General features: G+C 40.4%; 1 protein-coding gene across 1 annotated transcript; it reads right to left on the bottom strand.

Annotated features, from left to right (window-relative positions):
- Positions 1–10,766: 10,766 nt before the first annotated feature.
- On the bottom strand, positions 10,767–21,591 carry LOC108425006 (alcohol dehydrogenase class-3-like). Its single transcript, XM_017693388.2, has 10 exons — positions 21,429–21,591; positions 17,857–17,934; positions 17,653–17,754; positions 15,683–15,833; positions 15,352–15,439; positions 15,034–15,253; positions 14,179–14,439; positions 12,816–12,948; positions 12,570–12,708; positions 10,767–11,269 (listed from the first exon to the last, which is right to left on the bottom strand). The coding sequence occupies exons 2-10, from the start codon at positions 17,872–17,874 to the stop codon at positions 11,245–11,247; spliced, it is 1,137 nt and encodes a 378-aa protein (XP_017548877.1). The 5' UTR covers positions 17,875–17,934; positions 21,429–21,591; the 3' UTR covers positions 10,767–11,244.
- Between the last annotated feature and the right edge of the window lie 383 nt (positions 21,592–21,974).

Raw genomic sequence — 21,974 nt, 5'->3', positions numbered from 1 at the left:
CAGTGTGTCCTGCAGGAATGTGCCAGATAATTCCTCATGTCACTCATTCACGTAAACAGGAAGTCTGGCTCCAGAGCTGTCAGAGAATTGTGACACACTCATGGCTTGAGGGTGGAACTCTTAAAAAAATGAATTCACTTTATTAATATGTCAATTGGTCAAAATAGGTGAAGAAAAAAAATGTCAAAAGATTCAATCAAGATAGTTTTGTTGTGTAGTTTGTGTTCTTTTAGTTATTGTTGTGCTGCTGATATATATTTCATATATTTGAATGAAGTTAATTCCACGCATCACTTTTTCAGTGTGCATGCGTCACACTCTTAGACAATGTTAGAGCTTGTGGCAGAAAGAATGGGCAAAATCTACTAAACCAGGCCTTCAGTGCACCGTCACTGCTGTTTACAAAGAATCACTGCTGACACACAGTTACGTCTGACACAGTTAAGCCTTACAACACAATGACAATGTTTATATTGTTGCAGATCATACACACGCATGCCTCTTCAGGTATATAGTGACATATGATGTAACACTGTTGGCGGAAGAAAACCTAATATCTCCAAAATGCAAACTTCACAGAAGAAGGAAAAAACCTAGTCATTTTGGGCTGTTTCTTTTGGTCCATTCTTCATGAAATTTACACAGTGTAACAGGCAAATTATGTCAAAAAATGATTTTTTTGTATCTAAATGAGAGATACAAGGTTTTCTTCCAACAGCAGCGATATGCTACATGATATGATATGATATGATATATGATATGTACTTTCAGGAGAATTTAACCATATCAGCATTTTCAACACAGATTTCTTAAGGACCTTCCATATTATTAACAGTTCAATGAAAAGGCACATAAAAGACAATTTAGATAAGAGATAATAAACAGACTGTATTTAACAAGAAACGGCTTACGTGGATTGCTGGATGCAAATGTTTACCAAATTTTGCTACTTCTACATTACACTGAAACATATTAATACAAGATAACTAGATAGATAGATAGATAGATAGATAGATAGATAGATGTTAAAATGTTTTCAGTTCAATTAATAAACAGTAAATGTGTATTAAATTGTGTAGCAGTGTGCTCTCTGTACAGGATGTGTTAGCTCATTGTATAGATTGTGTATGTATGAATGGGCTGGTTGTTAACTCTTTAAGTAGAGCTGATTGGCCCTCACTGTGTTTTTGGATATCATGATAATTCAGGCTAGAATTCCATTACACTGGAGCAGTTCTGGGATGCGGGCCGACGGTGCCACCATCTGGCAGACACACACACACACACACACACACACACACACACACACATAACACACTCACTAAATATAATAATTAAGGGAGAAATCTTTTGATCCCCATCTAAATATTGTGAAAGACAACTCAGCCCCTTTGACATTTTTTCTCCTCCAGGCTATATTTGCTCGGCAGTATTTACCTATGCTGGCATTTTGGGTGTTTGTCAATTTTCTTTATGAGGCTGTAGTGTGCCTGAGCAATGATGCGCTGGCTGACTGCACATTTGCCGGGGTAACTGGATGATATTTGCGTGGACTGACAGAACATGTGAAGAGCCATTTCATATCTGTTTTGACAATCGGAGAGGAAAAAAATCATTATTCTTCATTTACAATACAGAGGTGTTTTTGTTTTTTTCGTTCACACTGTCAATCAAAATGAGTCTGCAGCATGAAACAACTACAACTCTCCCTAGCCACTTTATTAGAAACAACCCAATCATGCTGGTGTACAGTTAGAGACTGCAGTCTATCTGTTGCTGCACAGTTGATGTTAACTACCTTTTAGTCCTTCATGCTGTATACCTCCAAACTGGACCTATAAGGTAGGTATTTCTAATAAAGTGGCCACTGAGAGGAAGTACAAGGTAGTTGTTTCTGATAAAGTGGCCAGTGAGAGGAAGTCCAACGTAGTTGTTTCTACACAATAATCAGTACCTGACCTCACTAATGCTGTCATTGAGAGCAGAGGTCTACAAACATATAGTGCAAATCTCAAAAGCTTCTGGCTTGTCCAGCAGTACATCAGTGAGCACTGCATATAAATATAAAGGGATTTTGACTGAGAGCGACGGCTGCTGTGATCTGCTCTGTGCTGATACACTGGAGTCATTTCTCTCCATTGTTCCATCTGATTTTCTCAGGATTTAGAAATGAGCAGACTGAACAAGCACCTGCCTCGACTCGTCTATTTTCTCCCCTCTTTTGATGTCTGTATTTCAGCCTTCTCCCGTCTTCCTTTCCCTCTGAGAGTGGGGGAGAGGAGAGGCTGCATCACAGCTTTGAAACACTGATTGATTACACACACTGCTGCTGGAGAGAGAGAGAGAGAGAGAGAGAGAGAGAGAGAGAGAGAGAGAGAGAGGAGTAGGATGAGGAAGAAACAAAAAGAAAGAGGGAGAGAAACAGAGAACAGGAATAGGGAAAGAGAGAAAAAAGAAAGACGTAGAAGGAAAAACGAGGGAAGTAGAGAGAAGAACAGACATAGACAGAGCAAGAAAGAGAGAGAACAGAGGGAAAGAGAAATGACAAAATGGGGAGAGAGAACAAAAAAAGATTAATATAGAATAAGAAAAAATGGACAGAGAAAAAGAGAGACAGTCAGAAAGGAAGAAAGACAAAATAAGGGGAAGAAACAGAAAGATATAGAGAAAGAATAAGAGACAGAGGGTGAAAGAGGAGAGTTAGAGAAAGGAGTGAGATGGGGAAGAAACAAAAAGAAAGATCGATACAAACAGGAAAGAATAGAGGAAGAGAGAAAAAAAGAGAGGAACAGAAAGACAACAAAAAAGGAGAGTGAGACAAAGCAAGAAAGAGGAGAGGAGAGGAGAGAGAAAGATCCATTTGATCTGAATGGAGCTTCAATAAAGCAAATTCTTAGACAGCTATCTCAGTCCATCACGGCCGTGCATTCCCCAGCCAGCGCTTTGTCTCGGCCTCTGACAGACCGCAACTGTTACTCTGGGCCTCCAGAGCGCTTTAGATTAAATCAATATATAATATTACACAGGTCAAACTTCACCCAGACACTCGCCGCATCTGTCTCTGAGGCCCCCAGTGGCCTGTCCTTTTCACTGTGACCAAACACTATTTTTCTAGACTCGCCCCAGCATGCATTGAAATACACTGCAATGTTAAATGATATTGTTTTCAAAGATGGATAGCAGTTTCAAAGAGGATCGATGGTCACTGTAAAGCCCAGTCTGGGACTGTGTGATGAATATATAAACACAGACAGCGCTAACACACGAGGGGTCAGTCTGAAAAATCTAGACTCTATATGTGTGACCGCACTGGCCTGAAGGGGGTGGTATACTGACCCATTAGAGTGGAGAGCTTGAGGACATTTGATGATGCAAGCTTGCCACCTAGTGGCCAATTTCAGGAAATGCATCTTGCTAAACCCAATATACAGGGTGGGCCATTTATATGGATACACCTAAATAAAATGGGAATGGTTGGTGATATTAACTCCCTGTTTGTGGCACATTAGTTTATGGGAGGGGAAAAACTTTTCAAGATGGGTGGTGACCATGGTGGCCATTTTGAAGTTGGCCATTTTGGATCCAACTTTAGTTTTTTTCAATGGGAAAAAAGGGTCATGTGACATCAAACTTATTGAGAATTTCACAAGAAAAACAATGGTGTGCTTGGTTTTAATGTAACTTTATTCTTTCATGAGTCATTTACAAGTTCTGACCACTTATAAAATGCGTTCAATGTGCTGCTCATTGTGTTGGATGGTCAATGCAACCCACTCTTCACACACTGATAGCAACACCGCAGAAGAAATGCTAGAACCCCGAAATGTGAAAAGGGCCTAATCAACACAGTTCAGCCCCACACAGTGAGTGCTGCCCCTGCATGTTTGATTAGTTATAGACACACTGATGCATGCTGTTTGTAAACTAAAGTCAGCTGTAAACGCAAATGTGTTATTAGAATTATCAGTTAAAATGACTGAAAACTAGTCATAACCTTTCTGTGCAGAGCTGGATAGAGCAGCAGTTCTGAATGTTTTTAGCATGTGGTCTAGCTAGTTTGCAAGCTAATGGGCCAGCCAGCAAACAGAGCAGAATTGCAGATGCAGCAATAAAGGGTTGCAATAAAAGAGAACACCAAAATTATAAACAAAATGCTGTTGTCATTAGAATCCTGCCCTCCTCCCAATATCAATGGATGGGATAGGCTCCAGTTCCCTCCACAACCCAGAGGGATAAGCGGCTTGGAAAATGTGTGTGTGTGTGTGTGTGTGTGTGTGTGTGTGTGTGTGTGTGTGTGGTGTCATTAAAATGTTTTTTGTGAAGGGCTTCAAAACCTGAAAAGAACGATGTGCAACCTTTCAGTCTATCATTACCTTACCAACCTTTCATTACATTGCAGGTGACATAGAAACAGGCTAATTAGAATGCAGCCTTATGGCTATTTCATATTGGATCGAACTTCTGTAATGTATAGGGTACTTCCCTCCAAATCTGATACTGTCAATACGCAGATACTTTTCAGGCTGATATAACTGCACTTTCTCCAAAGACTGGCAAAACAAGTCACATCTCATACAAGATTCTTCATATTGAAGCTAATCTGGCTATTTTATTTAGAATGCACTGATGCTGATATAAAATACAAAGGATAATAGTAAAGATTACCCCCACCCAGGCTAATAAAAAGGCCAATGATCCGGTCACATTCTTGCTTGACATCATTTACATTTTGACTTATTTCAAGGCAGATGTAAAAGGTATTATAGAGAAGGGTTGAGTTTTTTTCATGCCTTTCAGATTCACATGACGTGCACTAGCCTCTGAGGCTGATGGAAAACACCCTTTGCCTTACAGACTGATGGACTTGGAATGATTGATTACCACAACTTAATTAACATGTCTATAAATACTATTAGCTTCAAAGGCTGATAGGATAGACTAGCACAGTTTTTCTCAACTCTGGTTGTGGACGCTCACTGCCCTGCAAATGTTACTACTTCTCTTACTTTAAACGATAATAGCTTCCAAATCATTTTGATGGGACACTGACTTGTGATGGTGAGAATGGCATCTCTGTCATTGCCACTTCAGGCCCAGAACTTGGACATCATAGCAGCATGGACATGTCAGAGACCGCAAAAAGACCAAGACATTGTTGGAGGACACCGACATTCTTTTACTTGTCACTAGCAGGAAAATGAAAATCCAACAGCAGTGATCCTCTGTGCCAGTGTTATTTATGAGAGATTGCAGTGTAGGATTGCAGTGTAGGCTATGACCTTGTTGGGGTCATCTCCATCTTACTGAGTTACAGTATTTTTAGATGCCAGATCTAACCTCAGTCCTGTTACAGGCTAACATGCAAAGAAATAAATCTATTTGAAAAATGATCAGTCTTTGCCAATCTCACACCAAATGAGCTTTGAAAGTTTGCAGCCTCCTGTTGTAAAATCCTGCCTAGTGTTACGGCCAGCTCGTTACAACCTCAACATAAAGAGGAGACAGACCACAAACTTATAACAAAATATAAGTATCTTTATTCAAGCTTTAAGTACTAAAATGTTAAGAAAGGTTGTCTAGGGGAAAGATTTATGTGATGTCGAATTAAAGATAAAGGCGACTCCAAACCGGACATAGCCAGCGTTCTCAGTTCCCAGGGAGGTCCAAAATCCTACAATAGGAAAAAGTGAGAGCAAGAAAGGGACACAAAAAGAGGGAGACCACAGGACAAGATGTCTTCTCAACATGTGGCCCTAAACACAACTCTCAAATCCTTCTTATAGCTCCTCTCCCAATTGCCCACAGGTGTAGCCAAGTATAGCTCCAACTCCACCCACTGGCCTTACCCATCACTAACTCGGCCAGCAGAGGGCACAAAAGGGGTTGTCACACCTCCCCTTCCATAATAAAAAAAGGGGGTCTGTAATGATTTTTTTCCCCTTTTTCTTTCCTGTGACCCCACATCCCTCCATTTCCATTCCATCACCCTGGAAAGAAGGAATGACAACAGTTAGCAATAGGTACAAGACAATGTATCTGGAACTATATTATCCGAGGTCTAGATATCTCGGATACTTAAATTAAAGGAAAAAAATGCGACAGATGAGCCCGCAGCTCAGTATTTTGGAGCCATACCTCAGCTATTTCTTGTGATGGTTCCTTCACATCATTGTCTGCCTCCCGCAAAGTTTTTGCACGCCCATTCTCCTCTGCCTCCCAACAGGTCTTGGCAATCAAGCCAACCAATACAGAGGGATGATATGTCTTAAGCAAATTTAGATGACAGACTTGAGTCTTCCTTCTCCGGTCTGGTGTTCTCAATAAATAATTATGACCAGAAAGAGACCTGTCAATAGTATATGGACCACCAAACTTCACTTGAAAAGGACTTCCCACCACAGGTAACAAAGCCAATACTTGATCTTCTGGCTCAAACTTATGTACCTGAGCCTTCTGACCAAACAGACGCTACATTTTTGTTTGAGCCTTTCCCAATTTTCTGTGCGATACTGCCAGAGCTTGATAAAGCCTATACCGAAATCCCCTTACATAATCCACCACGTTCTCTGGAGGATCATCCGGGTTCCAATTATCAGCTACAACCGCAGTAGGCCCTCGAACTGTATGAGCAGAAACTAATTCATTTGGGCTGAAACCCACACTTTCCTGCACTACCTCCCGAATAGCAAGAAGCAACCAGGGAAGACCTTCTTCCCAGTCAGCCCCAAGTTCCACACAATAAGCTCTCAATAAAGACTTCAGGGTCTGATGAAAACACTCCAAAGCACCTTGACTTTGGGGATGGTAAGCACTTGAAATATTATGTCTAGCTTTAAGCTGCCTCACAGCTTTAGAAAAGTGTCTAGACATATAGTTAGACTCCTGGTCCGACAATTATTTTTGGAATGCCAAACACAGACAAAAAGTTAGTCAACGCCATTGAAATAGCCTTCGTGTTTATTGATCGTACAGGATATGCTGCCGGATAGTGAGTAGACTGACACATTACAGTCAGGAAAAAACAGTGGCCTGCCTTTGAGCATGGCAAAGGGTCCACGCAATCCACTATGAAATGTTCAAAAGGTTTTGATACAAGAGAAATGGGTTGCAATGGAGCAACAGGCACCTTTTGGTTCGGCTTGCTAGTGCCAAAAAACCTGCACAAAACCCAATCATAGGTTTTTCTCACCCCTGTATGCCCTGCTATTCCATCATGAGCCACTTTCAACACTGCATTCCTTAGGTAACTGGGTACTACTACCTGAACCACTTCCTCAGTAAATCTCCATCTCTATCAAAAGCCACTTCTGGCACAGTAAACCCTCTCTCAAGAAATAAAATACCCTGCCCTCTGTTTTTTTTAACCAACCTCTTGTAGTTTCAGCTAGACCATGAGCCCTAGTGCCCTCTACACAGTTACCATCCTTAGTACTACCACCCCTCTCAACTGAATTACCATCATACTTACTCTCAGTAGCACTGAAGCCACGTCCATTTGACTCATCAGATCTTGGGAAAAAGGTATCACACGAAACAGTGTCCTGTTCCTTTTTCACCATACTTGATCGCTCTGCTCTAGCCGTAGTTATGTCACAGGCAGGACACACATAAGGGAAATTCTCACCACATTCACCCTGATCCTCAGCTTCCAACTGTGCAGGTTGAATGATAGGAGACACAGGTTTACCCCATACCTTATCTCCAGATAAATCATTCCCTAAAATCAAGGAAACCCTAGACACTGGAAGCGATGCACACACCCCCACCACTACAGTTCCTGTCAGCAGGTCAGAAGTCAAATGAACACAGTGTAAAGGGACTCTAACAAACCCCTTCTTGATTCCTCTCACTAACACCTGCATTCCGGTATCAGTTTGATCCAAGAGAGGTAAGACACCTTCCACCAGGAAAGACTGAGTCGCACCCGTATCTCTAAGAATACGCACTGGTACACCAGCAGATAATGCTACTGTTCCCTGAGTAAGATAAAGGGCTATAATCAACTGGGATTTCACCCTCACAACCCTCTAACTCCAACTCTTGAGCCGGTAGACTCTCAATGGGCTGTTCAACTTTATCTCCAACAGCCAGTCCCAAAATTAGACCCACAGGCTTGGCAGATCTTCCCTTCCTGCTAAGAACTGGGCATCCTGAGATCTTATGTCCTGGCTTTTTACAATAAAAACATACCATCTCTGGCTTACCAGATAATGGAGTAGAATGTGAGGAGGAAGACACAGGCACAGAGCACCAAGCTTCGATGTGCTCTGATAATCCTGCGGATTCCTGTTCTGACTAACCCGCAACTTGCTCCCAAAAGCCATCCTGTGTGTCAGCACAAACTCCAGCTAATATAACCGCTTCTGATAGTTTTAGAAACTTTACCCTCGCTTAAATAGATGGCTACAGCTTCAGGGACACAATTTCTAAATTCTTCCAGAAGAACTAATTCCCTTTGTTCCTTGGTTTCTACCTTCTGTGAATGACACCAACTATCAAACATACTCTCCTTTTCTCTAGCAAATTCCACAAAGGTCTATCAGTTTTCCTATGAGCTCTAAACCGCTGCCAGTAAGCCTCAGGTACCAACTCATTAGCTTGCAGAATAAACGATTTAGCCTTGTCATAATCAGAGCTCTGTTCTAAGTTAAGAGACAAATATACCTCCTGTGCCTACTTCTTTCTCGGAAAATGGTGGAACCATTCTAAGGTTCCTCCCAACATCAAACATGAGCTCTGATGAAACATTTACCTTTTTCATCAGCTGACTGACTCACAGTTGGTTTGCGAGCTAGTCCTAACTCTAATTTCTTTAACTCAAAAACTCTTTCACATTCCTGCTTGGCTTCTAATTTTTTTTAATGCCAATTGCTGCTCTAATTTCCTCGTCTCAAGCTCATGATGCAACTCTTTCTCTCTTAAAGAGATAGCTTCATGTTCAGATCCAAGTTTAGCTGCTTCCAGCTGCATTTGCTTTTCCTGCAGCATTAACTCCTTCAGCTCAAGTTCACTCTCTACACTAGAAGATAGGGATGCTTCTGGTGTAATTACTTGCACCGGTTTTTGCAAAACCCCTTTTTCAATTAAAACACACTTTAAAACCCCCACCAGGGTCTCTTTTAATTTGTGTATCATGGCTAATAAGTTCAATACTATATTTCTCAGCAAGATACAACAACTGGTCCTTAGAACATCTATCGAGTAACTCCTCAGATGGCTCAGCAATAAAGTCTTCCACCACAGAGTCCATACTTAAATAACAACTGGAGCGTTGCTCATATAAACTCAAACCACGTGCTCCACAAAGCACTGATTCAAATTAATATCTGACAAATTAATATCTGACAAGCAACACCTCAACACACAGTTTCACTAAGGCCATTTTAGGTTAACCCTGCTACTTGTACTTTACACTAAACCCACTCAGAAAGTCTACCTCTGAACTTTCCTTCCACACGTGCCTAAACACAAAAAAAAACAAAAAAAAAAAACAACGCCCTTTATCTTCACATAAGCCCAGCTACTTCTAACATACCACCTTTAACTGTACAACATATCACTAAATTCCAAATACACATACGCTGTACTTTGTCTGCGTTCATGTGTGAGATTTTCGGTTTAACACACACCACTGCCATCTCTCTCTCTCACTGGACCACCCCCCACCCTCACCCCACCCCCTGCTAGAAACGATGACCTGAGCACCACTGGAAATCGAACCCTGTGGCTTGAGTTCCCAGTAACTCTGATTGCTAACTTCCTACCCAATCAGCTAACTAAATCCTTTCTCTAGTCTTCAAAGGCGTACAAGGCTCGAGGCTACTTTAAACGCCAACTTCACAACACCCAATCTTATGACTTAGATCAAGTGCCTGAAATGCGTACCCCCAACAGAGGGGGTAAATCTCCACCCGGACCTCCACCCGGATATAACTTCAAACAAAGAAAAGGGAAAATAACAAAAATAACATGTGAACCTATGGAAGACTGAAACAGTCCAGCTGGAACACTAACTAATCAGTTACTCACTACAGCGATTACACGGTTCATCTGAATGCCTTTTACCAAATCGCATGACTGAATCAGACGAGCACCCAAATTTGTGTTACGGCCAGCTCGTTACGACCACATCATAAAGAGAAGACAGACCACAACATTTTAGGACTTAAAGCTTGAATAAAGATACTTATAACAAAATATAAGTTTAAGAAAGTTTGTCTAGGGGAAAGATTTAGAGTGGAAAAAGTGAGAGAGAAAGGGACACAAAAAGAGGGAAACCACAGGACAAGATGTCCTCTCAACATGTGGCCCTAAACACGACTCTCAAACCCTTCTCATAGCTCCTCTCCCAACTGCCCACACATGTAGCCAAGTATAGTTCCAACTCCACCCACTCGCCTTACCCATCACTAACTCGGCCAGCAGGGGGCACAAAAGGGGTCGTCACACAAGTAAGTCAACAGTTCTTTCTCTGCGTTTAAGGCTGATGTAAAAGGTACAATCTAAAAAGGCTGCTGAGAAAGACTGCCTACCAGGATGATGAATGTAGCAGCAATTAGTAAGACGTCTACCAGGCTAACAAAGCACACTAGCTTCAATATCTGAACACACGACTACCTCCCAAGCTGACAATGAAGCCAGTAATTATTTTCTGTAGTTTCTTATACAGTATGTACTAAGATGCCCCCAAGGCTGGTGTAAAGATTTTTGACCGCTAAGGATTATGGGATAGAACAGGAGCAATGAATAACTCCCATGCTGCTTGGGCCAATTATTCTCCCTTTATTTATTAAACATCACTTTAGAAGCCCTAAAGTATAAATAGTCATGCAACTCATGTTTTTGTGTGATGTTACAATGTAGAGTTACAAAAACGTTCCTTGCTAAGTTCTTCTTACTTAATGAAATACTTATGAAGTTGTTTGAATATTAATATAGCAAAATATAATATCAAAACCTGTTGCATGTCATACAAGTCATGTACTTTTATTTTGTTTTCATCAGAAAGAAATGTGTCTACAATCTACAACATGGTCTTTTTGTAGATATACATTATATTAATATATTTAGAAAATTTTCTTTTTAAAAAAATGCATAGAGGTAGTATGTTAGGAACTGTTTCCTGGGACTGCAGCAGACATGCCATTGCTATGGTGACTGATCATGTCATTATGGTGACTGATGCCGTTCTCAAGGCTGAAAACCTGGGATTTGATACAGTACATCAATGCACACAGCTTCAGCTCACATCTTTATCACTGAGTGGACACTGAGAAAGAGAGAGTGAGAGAGAGAAAGTTATTGTAAACATACAGTGTTTTTATCTTTTGTACAAGTCTTTATTCAAATTATGTATACTTCACTTTTGTTCACACTTTATGTAGTTATGTTATAACTGAAGTTGGGGGGGGGGGGGGCATGGCTAAACCCCTACTTCTTCCAATCTAGCACCCAATGAATTCACAACCACACCTTCCATTCCCATGACAAAACTTTCGCAATCCCCACCTCTACCCCATCTCCTCCCTGTTCCTCAGGCCTGCAATAGCTATGAGAGGTGTCTAGTCAGAACTCCAGGCCAAGCTCTTCCTTCACTTTACTACCAAATGTTGAAGACATGACTTGAACTCATTAAATATTTTTATGTAACACCATATAAATTCCTATCCCTACCATCTGTTTCCTGCGAAAATTTCATCACAGCTTCATCTCCTCCCTGTCCTATCAGATACAGTTAGAAAGGGGGAGTTCACCCTTCTTCCTCAAGGAGGAAGCCACCCAGAACTCTGCACCAATTCTCAGGGTTCTCTCTCCTCCCTTATAATACCACCATATGTTGAAGCCATAGTCCAAACTCATAGTCAAGTAGGTACTTCAAGTAGGTGTTTATCACTCTGGGATTATCAAAGCAGTCAGTTTGTCCGTCTGTCTGTCTCTCCATTAGAGATCTGCGCATGACTGTTTTTTGAGTCCTGTTCCTGCGAGATTTCGAGACACACAAAGTTTGCAAAAAAACACTCCCCCGGGTCTATTTTCTAACACTGCAGCGCTTCAGTGCAGCGTCTGGGACTGTCGCTTTACAAGCATAGCTTGTTTTAAAGCGCTGACCACTGAACACGGGCACCGTGATGAAAAGCAAGACTTTCCGTGTCCTATGAGAATTTGCTGTTTCATTGTTATACCGTTTACAGAGATTATTTGGTGATCGTTTTACTTTATTTAGGCTGTTCATTAATTTGCAGAATTTCTTGTCATGCACACTTCCACCTGCTCTGACCTGCTCCCACCTGAAGGGGTCTAACTTCCCTTATACTCCTACGAGCAATGCTGAAAATTAGTCCTGCGCCACATGATATTGTGGCAGGTCCCACAGGAATCCGTGGTAGTGTCGACCTCTACTCTCCATCTACCTATCCGTCTGTCTGTTTGTCTACCTGTATATCCATTAAGAGTGAATGAAAGATGAATGGAATACACCAATAGGAACAGTCCTATTCAACTTTCAGTACCTCACCTTATGAGTTAATTATCAAAACGGCACTGTAAAAGTTTGCATTGGTCAGACTCACCTCTTCCCACTGACCATCAGGTCAAAGGCCTGGTTAATCTGCTCCAGTGAGAGTGTGTGTGTCACAAACTCATCCAGCATTATCCGGCCACTCATGTAGTCCTCCACCAGCCTGGGCACCGAGTCCACACCCTTCCAGCCTGAGGTTCACACAGCGGTTATAAAACATGCGTGAGAAAATCTACTTTTCTTGATATTATTATATTGAATGATGATTTCATGCGATAGTTATTTTTTTGGTTCTTACCACCAAAGTAGCTGCCCTTCAGAGTTCGTCCCAGTAGGATGTCAATGGGTGCCAGCGTAAGCTCCTCCAGCTCTGTCCAGCCCACAATCACACAGGTACCCCATGCAGCTTTACAGGACTCCAATGCTGACCTCTGGTGGTGAAATATAACATTTATTTTTTGTGAACAGGGAAATTGTGCAAAGCAATGGGATTTATTTTATAGCATAAAAGGCCTAATGTCCTCCTAATCACTGGATGGCAACCTTGCTTGAATTCTACCAATTTTTTCAAAACATCTCTATAATTCATATCCTAATATGAAAAGTCATTCAGAGTGGTTTGGTGTGAAATGCTTCACTGCAGAACCTCAGATTTCTTTTCAGTGGTGGTGGAAGTAGAGGTCTGTGCTGTGGCTGTCTGACTGAAGGATCCAGAATCTCTGTAAGCTGCAAAAATTTGCATGTTGTTTATGGTTCGCAACTTTTAGAATGACTTTGTTCATTTTAATCGTTTTACTGTAGTTATTATTATCATCATCATCATTACCATTAAAATAAGTCACATGCTGCAAGATGTTGTGGTGTGCAGATCTCTAAAAAGAAACCAGGGGTCACCATGTCTACAACACAAATATCGCCATTTTATTTAGTGAACCTACATATGTCGTCTAAACTTTTATAAATAATGCTGATGATGGTATAATCGTTTTCTTTGTGGACCACATCCTGCATGTACTTCTTCGCCATGAATGGGCTAAGGCTAAAATGAATCAAAACATATGTCTTAGACCTCAGGTAATGAATTCATTACCATTTTATGTAACAGGCATTCAAGGCATTGAACTCTCCAGACGTCCGATTTCTAACAAAACCAAAGTGAACAATTCAGCCTTCTGAATGACTTTGTTTACATCTTAACCAGTAACATATGCAGGAATTTTGAGAAATCAGTGATCAATATCAAAATAACTTCACGGACATTTCTTTTGGTCCAGTCTTCAATTTACACACAGGTATTTAAAAAAAAAAATGACAGCAGTGATTTTATATAAACACACACACAAATATATATATATATATATATATATATACACACACACACACACACACACACACACACACACACACACACACACACACACACACTAAAATAACCAAAAAAAAGGTCAATCAACACGTTCAGTGATTTCAGTTTACCTCAGGCCTTTCAGCTTCTCAAAACAACATATTTTATTGATCAATACTAGTTTCTTGGGCACTAATTAAATTTAATCTTGTACTAAATTACAATACAATATTGAAAAAGCCTTTTTAGTCTATAGGCTTAGGTTTAATCTTCACCCAAAATGTGTTATTATTAATGTGAGAACAATTAAACCCACCATAACGGCCACGTTTCCCACACACTCAAAGCAGTAGTCCAGGCCTCCACCAGTCAGCTCCATCACAACGTCCTGAATGGGTTTATTGTGGTCTTTGGGATTTACAAACTCAGTGACTCCAAACCTCCTGCCAATCTCCATCTTATCTGGGTTGATGTCTATGCCTATGATCCTGCTGGCACCGGCAGCCTTGCATCCCATAACAGCAGCCAAGCCCACAGCACCCAAACCGAACACAGCACAGGAGGAGCCGGTTTCAACCTGCAGACAGGAGAACATCCTCACTATAAGCTTCATGAACAACCACAACTCCAAAAAAGTGTTTCACTGAATTTACGCAATTCAAATGCTTACAAAATTTCCACATGAATCAAATACACTCAATAATGTTAATAAAATATAACTGTGCAGATTTAATATTTTATTCATCTGAACATCTGAATCAGGCAAATTCTATATGTCTGAACTTTGTTCAGTGTAACCGCTGGTTCTGATACATGGATTAACTGAAATAGCAGTTTACACTTAATCATTAAAAATCTATTTTAGTCCAGGTACAGTGTGATATCCATACTAACAAGCTTTTTTTGGGAGGGGCTGGTTCAAGATCTTGCATAATGTTGCTGCCCAAAACACACAGTCTTAACTTTCAATGCCAGTTACTGTAAATAAAATGTCATCCAAGTAATTTTGGAGCATTCACCATTTTTTTTAATACAATCTGTGCAAACCATATTAATCTCAAATAGACTTGCAGAAGCACTTTAACGTCCGTACTTTGGTCCATGTTTATGGATAAATTTGGGTAAATTTGAAAAAACTACCACAGACACTGTAACACTAATTAAAACACACCTTTCCTGCGTTTAGAGCAGCTCCGTATCCGGTGGACACTCCGCAGCCCAGCAGGCAGACTCTGTCCAGTGGAGCATCTGGGTGGATTTTGGTAATGTTGTATTCAGGCACCACTGTATACTCACTAAAGCTGCTGACACCGATGAACTGGTACAACTGCTGACCCCTACAGGTGAACCTACTCGAACCATCCTCCAAAACACCCCGCTGAGTTTTCTCCCTGAGAGAGAGCGAGAGAGAGAGCGAGAGAGAGAGATTAAAAGTCAATGTACAGAATCTGTTTCTCTCACAGTATTTTAACACTGCACACATACTCACCAGTTTTTTGAGCACAGGTTTGTTTTTGGGCTCAGGCAGAACTCACACTCTTTACACTGAGGCAGGAACAGAGGGATCACCTTATCTCCTGTAAACACAATAATAATATTTTTTGTGTTTTTATTATAAATACAATTAAAACTGGAACTAAATAAAAACAAAAAACAGTAACTGAAGTTAAACTAAAACATAAGAGTGGTGAATAAACACTATATAAAACAAAACTAGAGAGAGAGAGAGAGAGAGAGAGAGAGAGAGAGAGAGAGAGAGAGAGAGAGAGAGAGAGAGAGAGAGAGAGAGAGAGAGAGAGAGAGAGAGAGAGAGAGATTACCTGGAGAGAATCCACACACTCCCTGGCCGATGCTCTCCACAATCCCAGCCCCCTCGTGTCCTAGCACCAGAGGAAAGGGGCGGGGCCTCATTCCTTTACCACACTCATACAAGTACGCCCAGTCTGTGTGACACACACCGCTAGCTACCACCTGCACGCACGTTCAGAAACAACATTAAGACCTAAGAGCCATGACCAAATAAGGAACTCTGGATCTGGGCAGTTTACCTCTATGGGAAAAAATGAAGAAATGAATTTCTAAAAACCAGCACTCTCTCACACTTAGAGAACAAAAATGTTCCTAACTCAGTGCTTCGTGTTGTGTGCATGTTCCTCTCCAGTGAAACAGAACCTTCTGAATTACGAGGTCATTACAGAGTCGAAAAATGAATAATGCTACAAGCACGCTGAACTAACATCATAAGACTGACCTCATCGGAACCCCCCTCACGAACCAGCACACTCTGTCCAGTGTGGTAGTAGCATTAAATAATATCAATGTTGTTATTGCAGTACTTTTTGTATATATTTTTACACTTTCCTTGATTTTTGTCTGTTCCAACTTATTTAATCTCAGAGAAAAACAAAATATTGCAACGCATATTGTGCTGATAACACTTCACTCAGGTAATGTCTTGAAGTATAGTGAAGTAATCATATCCACTCCAATGTGGCAGTTTAGAGTCTCTGGCAGTTTCAGGCTGCAGTTTGGTTAGTTGTGTTGGATTATAACAGTGTTGAAATTTAACAGGAGACTTAATTTCATGAGATGCCATTTAAGTGCGCAGCAGTTTTAGCTTGTAGCATGCATGCAGCAAAGTGCAAGTTTTGACTAGTAAAGAACTCGTAATTCAGAGGATCCTTTGACACAGAATGAGTGCAGTTCGGATTAGTTTTATTTACCATAGGATGCCACAGCAGTGATTTTTTTAAAACTACAGAATAGCAGTCAGAGATCTACTAGCTCTAGTGTTCATATGTTACTGTCTTTTATTCAGCAGTTTTTCCTCTCCTTTATATATTTTATTCAATTTTGTCTTCATTCTTAAACTTTAGTCTTTTTTTAAAGTAGTATTTTTTCATTTATTTCATTTGTGTTTTAATCTCTCTGTAAACAGCAGAAGTATTATTATTATTATTATTTACAAAAAAAAAAGCATTCCTCTATGAAAAGTACCACATAGCTTTCATGAGGTAAATGTTCATTTGATGTTATTCATACCTTCTGCATTGTTTGTCGTTTCTTTATCATTCTTTAATGATAAATGCCTAATGATGTGTATATAAATGTATGTATTTATTATGCTTTAATAATGTTTACAGATATACCGATATATAGAAACAACATCTACACTGCTGTTCAAAAGAGTGAAATTGATAAGTATGTTAATCATTGTTGTTAATTAAATACACAGAGTAATCAAATCAAATCACATTGCTACACCACACTTACACAAGTGTGAAGGTGATTGAAAATCTGAGGTGCTTACTGTAGATGGAATTACTATGAGCCTGAGTTTTGCTGAAGACAAAGATGTTATTAAATGAGGAATAAAATATCATAATCATGAATTTATAATCATGCTTTGAAGTTATCTGCCTCAAAATATGATCATTACTTTTCAAATGAGGCATTTGTTAATTTAATGTTAATTTAACCCAATACTGACTTACTTCATTCTCCATATTCTACAGCTCTCTCTCTCATTTTCTCAGCTCTGTTCTTCATTCTAGACAAATCTAACACTTATTAATGAAGAATGGGATTCCAAACTAGTACTCCAGTCTACACCTTTTAAGTTATCATTAAATAAAACATCAAATTATTAATTCAAAATATTATGAAATATTATGAACACTTTGAAAGGTAGTCTGTCTATCAATCCTGATCTCTACATATTAATCCTGCATGTGTCCAAACACAGAAAGGATCCCAGTGTGTATTTTAAGATCTGCAGCTAAACACTGACCTTAATTCTCACTTCATGAGCTTTGGGTGGTGCAACCTCCACTTCTTCAATACAGAGTGGCTTTCCTGGCTCCCAGGCCACTGCGGCCTTACACCTGATCACCTGCAGCACAGGTGAAGACACACTTACACTATAAAGAGAATAAGAAGAAGAGCAACAATAACAACAACAAATGGAAACAAAACATGCATTATACATACATACCTTATTCTCAGTTGCCATCTCACAGTTGATCCTTCTTTTTGCACAAGTATGAAGCTCTTCTTATAGCCCCTCCATAAACTGTTGCCACAACAGAAATGATTAAACTGCATTCACAACAATGTCGAAATATGTTTCATCCAGCAGTTTGAGAATTTGCTTGAACACTGGTCTGACTGCATTTTCTAAAAGTTAATACAAGTCATAACATTTAACTAAGACTTAAGCAGCTCTGCTCACATTCAAATGTGTCCGTTTCCTTCATAATAACATTCACACCAATACTAAACTCTCACTGCACAGTGCAGTTTATTCTTAAAACTGTTTTTTTTCTCTCAAAATTAGCTCTGTTTTTACAGCGCTTGCATTCATGAAATTTCTAGCCATGTTCTAAATATTCTGAAGTATATTAGAGAGGGATTTTCTTTGATTTTAAGTCAGGGGCAATTTTCATTAGCTGAGCTGCTTTAGAGTTTTACTTGAGTTTAAATCTGAATGAGTCACTCAGTTTCTTAAACTCCATTGTTGGGTCCTCAGATGGTGCAGTTCTATTTAATGCCTCTTGACAGCCAGAGGGTGACTTTAGCCTATGGATGGTCCCCTAGCAAGTGCCATTAGTTGGAACCAACAAAGTCATGTGTGATGTAGCCCTCACTATAAGGGGCATCAACACACATAATTCATCCTCCTTCCCTTCTCATGTCCCAGAGTGCTGGGATTTGTTCTGCTTCCTTTGTAAGTACTGAAGCTCGTGCACAGTATCTCCCTGTGGTGGATTTTTTTTCCCCTAGATGCAAACTATTCTCGCTTCTTGGTTATACAGCATAGCTTCACTACTATGGACATATCAGTGTAACCGATGTTTAACAATATCAGTCACACTGAATGTCCATCTTGCCTTAGTGCAGACCAACTTTGTGAGGCACTGACAGACCCATGCGTGCACTGTGCTGTCATGTCCCTAATTATCCACCAACAGTGAATCGCAGCCACTCTGGTGTGTAATAACGCTATGCCCTTCCCTTCGCGAGCACTGGCTACCCTGAGTGGAGTGAAACGCACAGCTTCATACTCCACTTCACAGCATGGGCCCAAGAAAACGTATAAAACTGGTTCAAGATCTGTGCTGCATAAAAGAAGAGGACCTTTCCAGCTCTGTGGACTGCATAAAAGCCTTGTTGATGCTTCTTCAGCCTCAGCGGGCACAGCTTCCAGTTAGCGTGCCACCCACTACAGCTGCTCAGCCTATAATGGATATCTCTGCTCCAGGGAGGAGTTTGTGGATCATGATGTGGTCTCTACAGCAGCTACTGATTCTCTGTTCACCTCAGAAAGCAACACTGTGGCTGCCTCACCTTCATGTCACGTGAGGACATGCAGTCTGAAGTTGGCCCAAATGAGATGGATGAGAGAACAACAGGTAGCTCTCATTCCCTATTAGCCAACATTCGAGCCACTCTGGCTTGTCTAGGGTTGGAGACAGTACAGCTTAGTACTGGCACAAGTGCCTACTTCAAACACTCCTCCATGGACACGCCTGTTCTCATTCCCAAATATGATGCATTTGTTGAAAACTTTCTCTCAGCCTTTACATCCAGTGCTTCATGGACGTAACTTCATCCCACTTTATCAGAAACATGGTGGATGTGTCCTAGCTTGGTTTGGAACAAATGCCACCTTGGTTGTCTCACCGGATGAGGCAGGGCTCCTGGAGGCATGTTGCTAAAGTAAAGCCTGCAGGTGCATGGATGATAATGAAGGATGATACCTTATAATCAGGCTGCCCAAATCAGTTGTATTGACAACATAATCTCCCATCACCTACTAGCAGTGGAATCATCACTGCAATGGGTGAAGACACAAACACTAGTGAGAGATGCTGTCAAAGCAATGCTTCCCAGGCTGGAGTTCATGACTCAGGAACTAGAGCACCCTGGTGCGGGCATGACACCAGGTATGGCTTTCACAGACCCCTTTACCAGACATGTGTAGAACTACACTACGAGAGCTCCCTGCGCCATGTATTTGCATCTCACCAGCAACAAAGACTGCGTTTCTATCTTTGCCACATTCGTAACTAACGTTTAAAGTGAACCTGCAGTTTAAACTAAATCCATTTCCTATGTCTTTTAAAAATCCTAATCTCCAGTTAGACGCTGCAGTATCTCAAACGGAGGTTTTCCTTAAACCTCCTAAAGACATGGTTCAACCAAGGTTTAAAGTGAGATAGTTTAATATTCCTTACCCAGGCCTAGATATCTTCCATCATAATGTTTTGTGGACTTCATGGCATATTTTAATTAAATGATGTATTGCACACATCGAGGTACAACATTTATCTAGTGGAAGGGATAATTACTGCAGTCTTGATTAGGCTTTTATACAGTTCATTGTTCAGAGAAGCTAAAGATGACCTGCTTAGGCCACCACTGTTAATGACCTCAGTGGGAAATTTAATCTCACCAAACATTCCTTCTAAATTTCTCAACCTCTACACAAGAAAGAAGGACAGAAAAACAGCAGTGCTGTTACCAGGCTAAACAAGTTAAAAAGATTCACGATGCTAAGCAGAATTCATTGCCCGCAGTTTCTTCAGTCTGGGTATTAAAGTCTGAAGTATTAAAGTCGGTCAGACGTGCAGTTCAGTAGTGGGTTTTCCATCCATCACTTTTTGCATCTTTTAAAAACTTGAAAGAAGACGCCTGTTGATATCTACGGAGCCCCATTGCGTTCCCTCGCAAATGTTTTGCATTACAATGCAACGGTTTGCAATATAATGCAAGCAGCTCATTGAATTTTACGTTGATCTTGGATTGAAAGATAAAGACGTGACGCTTCTCAAACTCATATGATTAGGCTATTAATGAGCGCAAACGGAGATTGAAGAGAACAACTGCTGAGTAAACTCGTGTCGGCGTCTCTGAGCTGCGCACAGTTATAAACAGCTGTAAATATATTCTACTTTAAGAAAAACTGAGTTAAATATCTCCATGTCGCTTGTTTCAATGCAGCCTCTAATCACCGCAGCCTACGTCACTTAACGTTTCTTCACAGAACTCCAGTGAACAGAAACGACCACAGCTCGAGCGACAATGACCTCCTGAGTGCGGTCAGGCGCTTCAACGCGCAACACAGCATTTCATTAAAATGCGCCATGAAGCTATGAAGACCTAGATATGAAATATTAATGAGCATAGGTAATAAAGTCGTCCAGGCTCAAATTCAGGTTAAACTGTAAACCACAGCTCAGCAAATGACTGCAATTTCCCCACAATTCTAACAACACAAAGGCTGGCTTGCTTATTTATTTATTTATTTGTTTATTTATTTTGAATTAATTATGTACATAGACCACATCTCATTCGTATATCTACATGTATTTGCACTCCAAAATTTTCAACAACAAAAAAAAAGTTAGTTATCATTAACTAACAGGAATAAAAGTCAGCTGCCTACTCGTGTCTGTTTATCGTGGGTGTACTTTTGCGTCGTTATTAAATCTGAAATCTGGATCTGGAACATTAACAGCGCCTAAATGAAACCAGGCTAAAGTAATGAAACTGTTGAGTTTTTACCTGAGAGAGACTGAGCGCAGCGAGCCGGAGAAGCTGCGCAGTTCTGCGCTCCAAGGCCTGTAAAGTCGGGATTAAAGAGTTTAGACTGTAAAAAGGCAATTACAGACGGAACGATTGCGCTTCTTCTGTGCGCAGGCTTTCTTAGCGCTGTGAAGAACACCGCCATCTAAGGACGACAAGTATGTTTACATGTAAAAAGAAAATCAAATCAAATCACACAACACACACACACACACACACACACACACACACATAGATTTCCTGCCCTCGAATCATTTCCTGCCCTTTATCTAATCAATAGACAAAATATAAAGTAAAGTGTGACTTATAAAAAGTACTCTAACAACAGCAACAACAACAACAATAATAATAATAATAAAATAATAATAATAAACATACAAGTACAATGTTTTTTGTTTCAATATTTTACAAACTGTACTAAATCCAACCAGACAGGCATTATTATGTTCGCTTTATAATAACACATGTAGATAGTCAGTCAGTCAGTCAGTGTTCTCGAAGTACTGACGATGTCCACAATATGCT

The sequence above is a fragment of the Pygocentrus nattereri genome, chromosome 8 (assembly GCF_015220715.1).
Source record: "Pygocentrus nattereri isolate fPygNat1 chromosome 8, fPygNat1.pri, whole genome shotgun sequence".
Lineage (NCBI taxonomy): Eukaryota > Metazoa > Chordata > Actinopteri > Characiformes > Serrasalmidae > Pygocentrus > Pygocentrus nattereri.
This window is presented reverse-complemented; position numbering and strand designations above follow the sequence as displayed.

Bases quoted from the DNA above. Each gene is read 5' to 3' on its own strand.
- LOC108425006 (XM_017693388.2), bottom strand. The intron at 12,709-12,815 runs GTAAGAACCAAA...TGTGAACCTCAG, and splicing joins GAAGGGCAGCTACTTTGGTG to GCTGGAAGGGTGTGGACTCG. The intron at 11,270-12,569 runs GTGAGTCTGACC...TCTCTTTCTCAG, and splicing joins CTGATGGTCAGTGGGAAGAG to TGTCCACTCAGTGATAAAGA.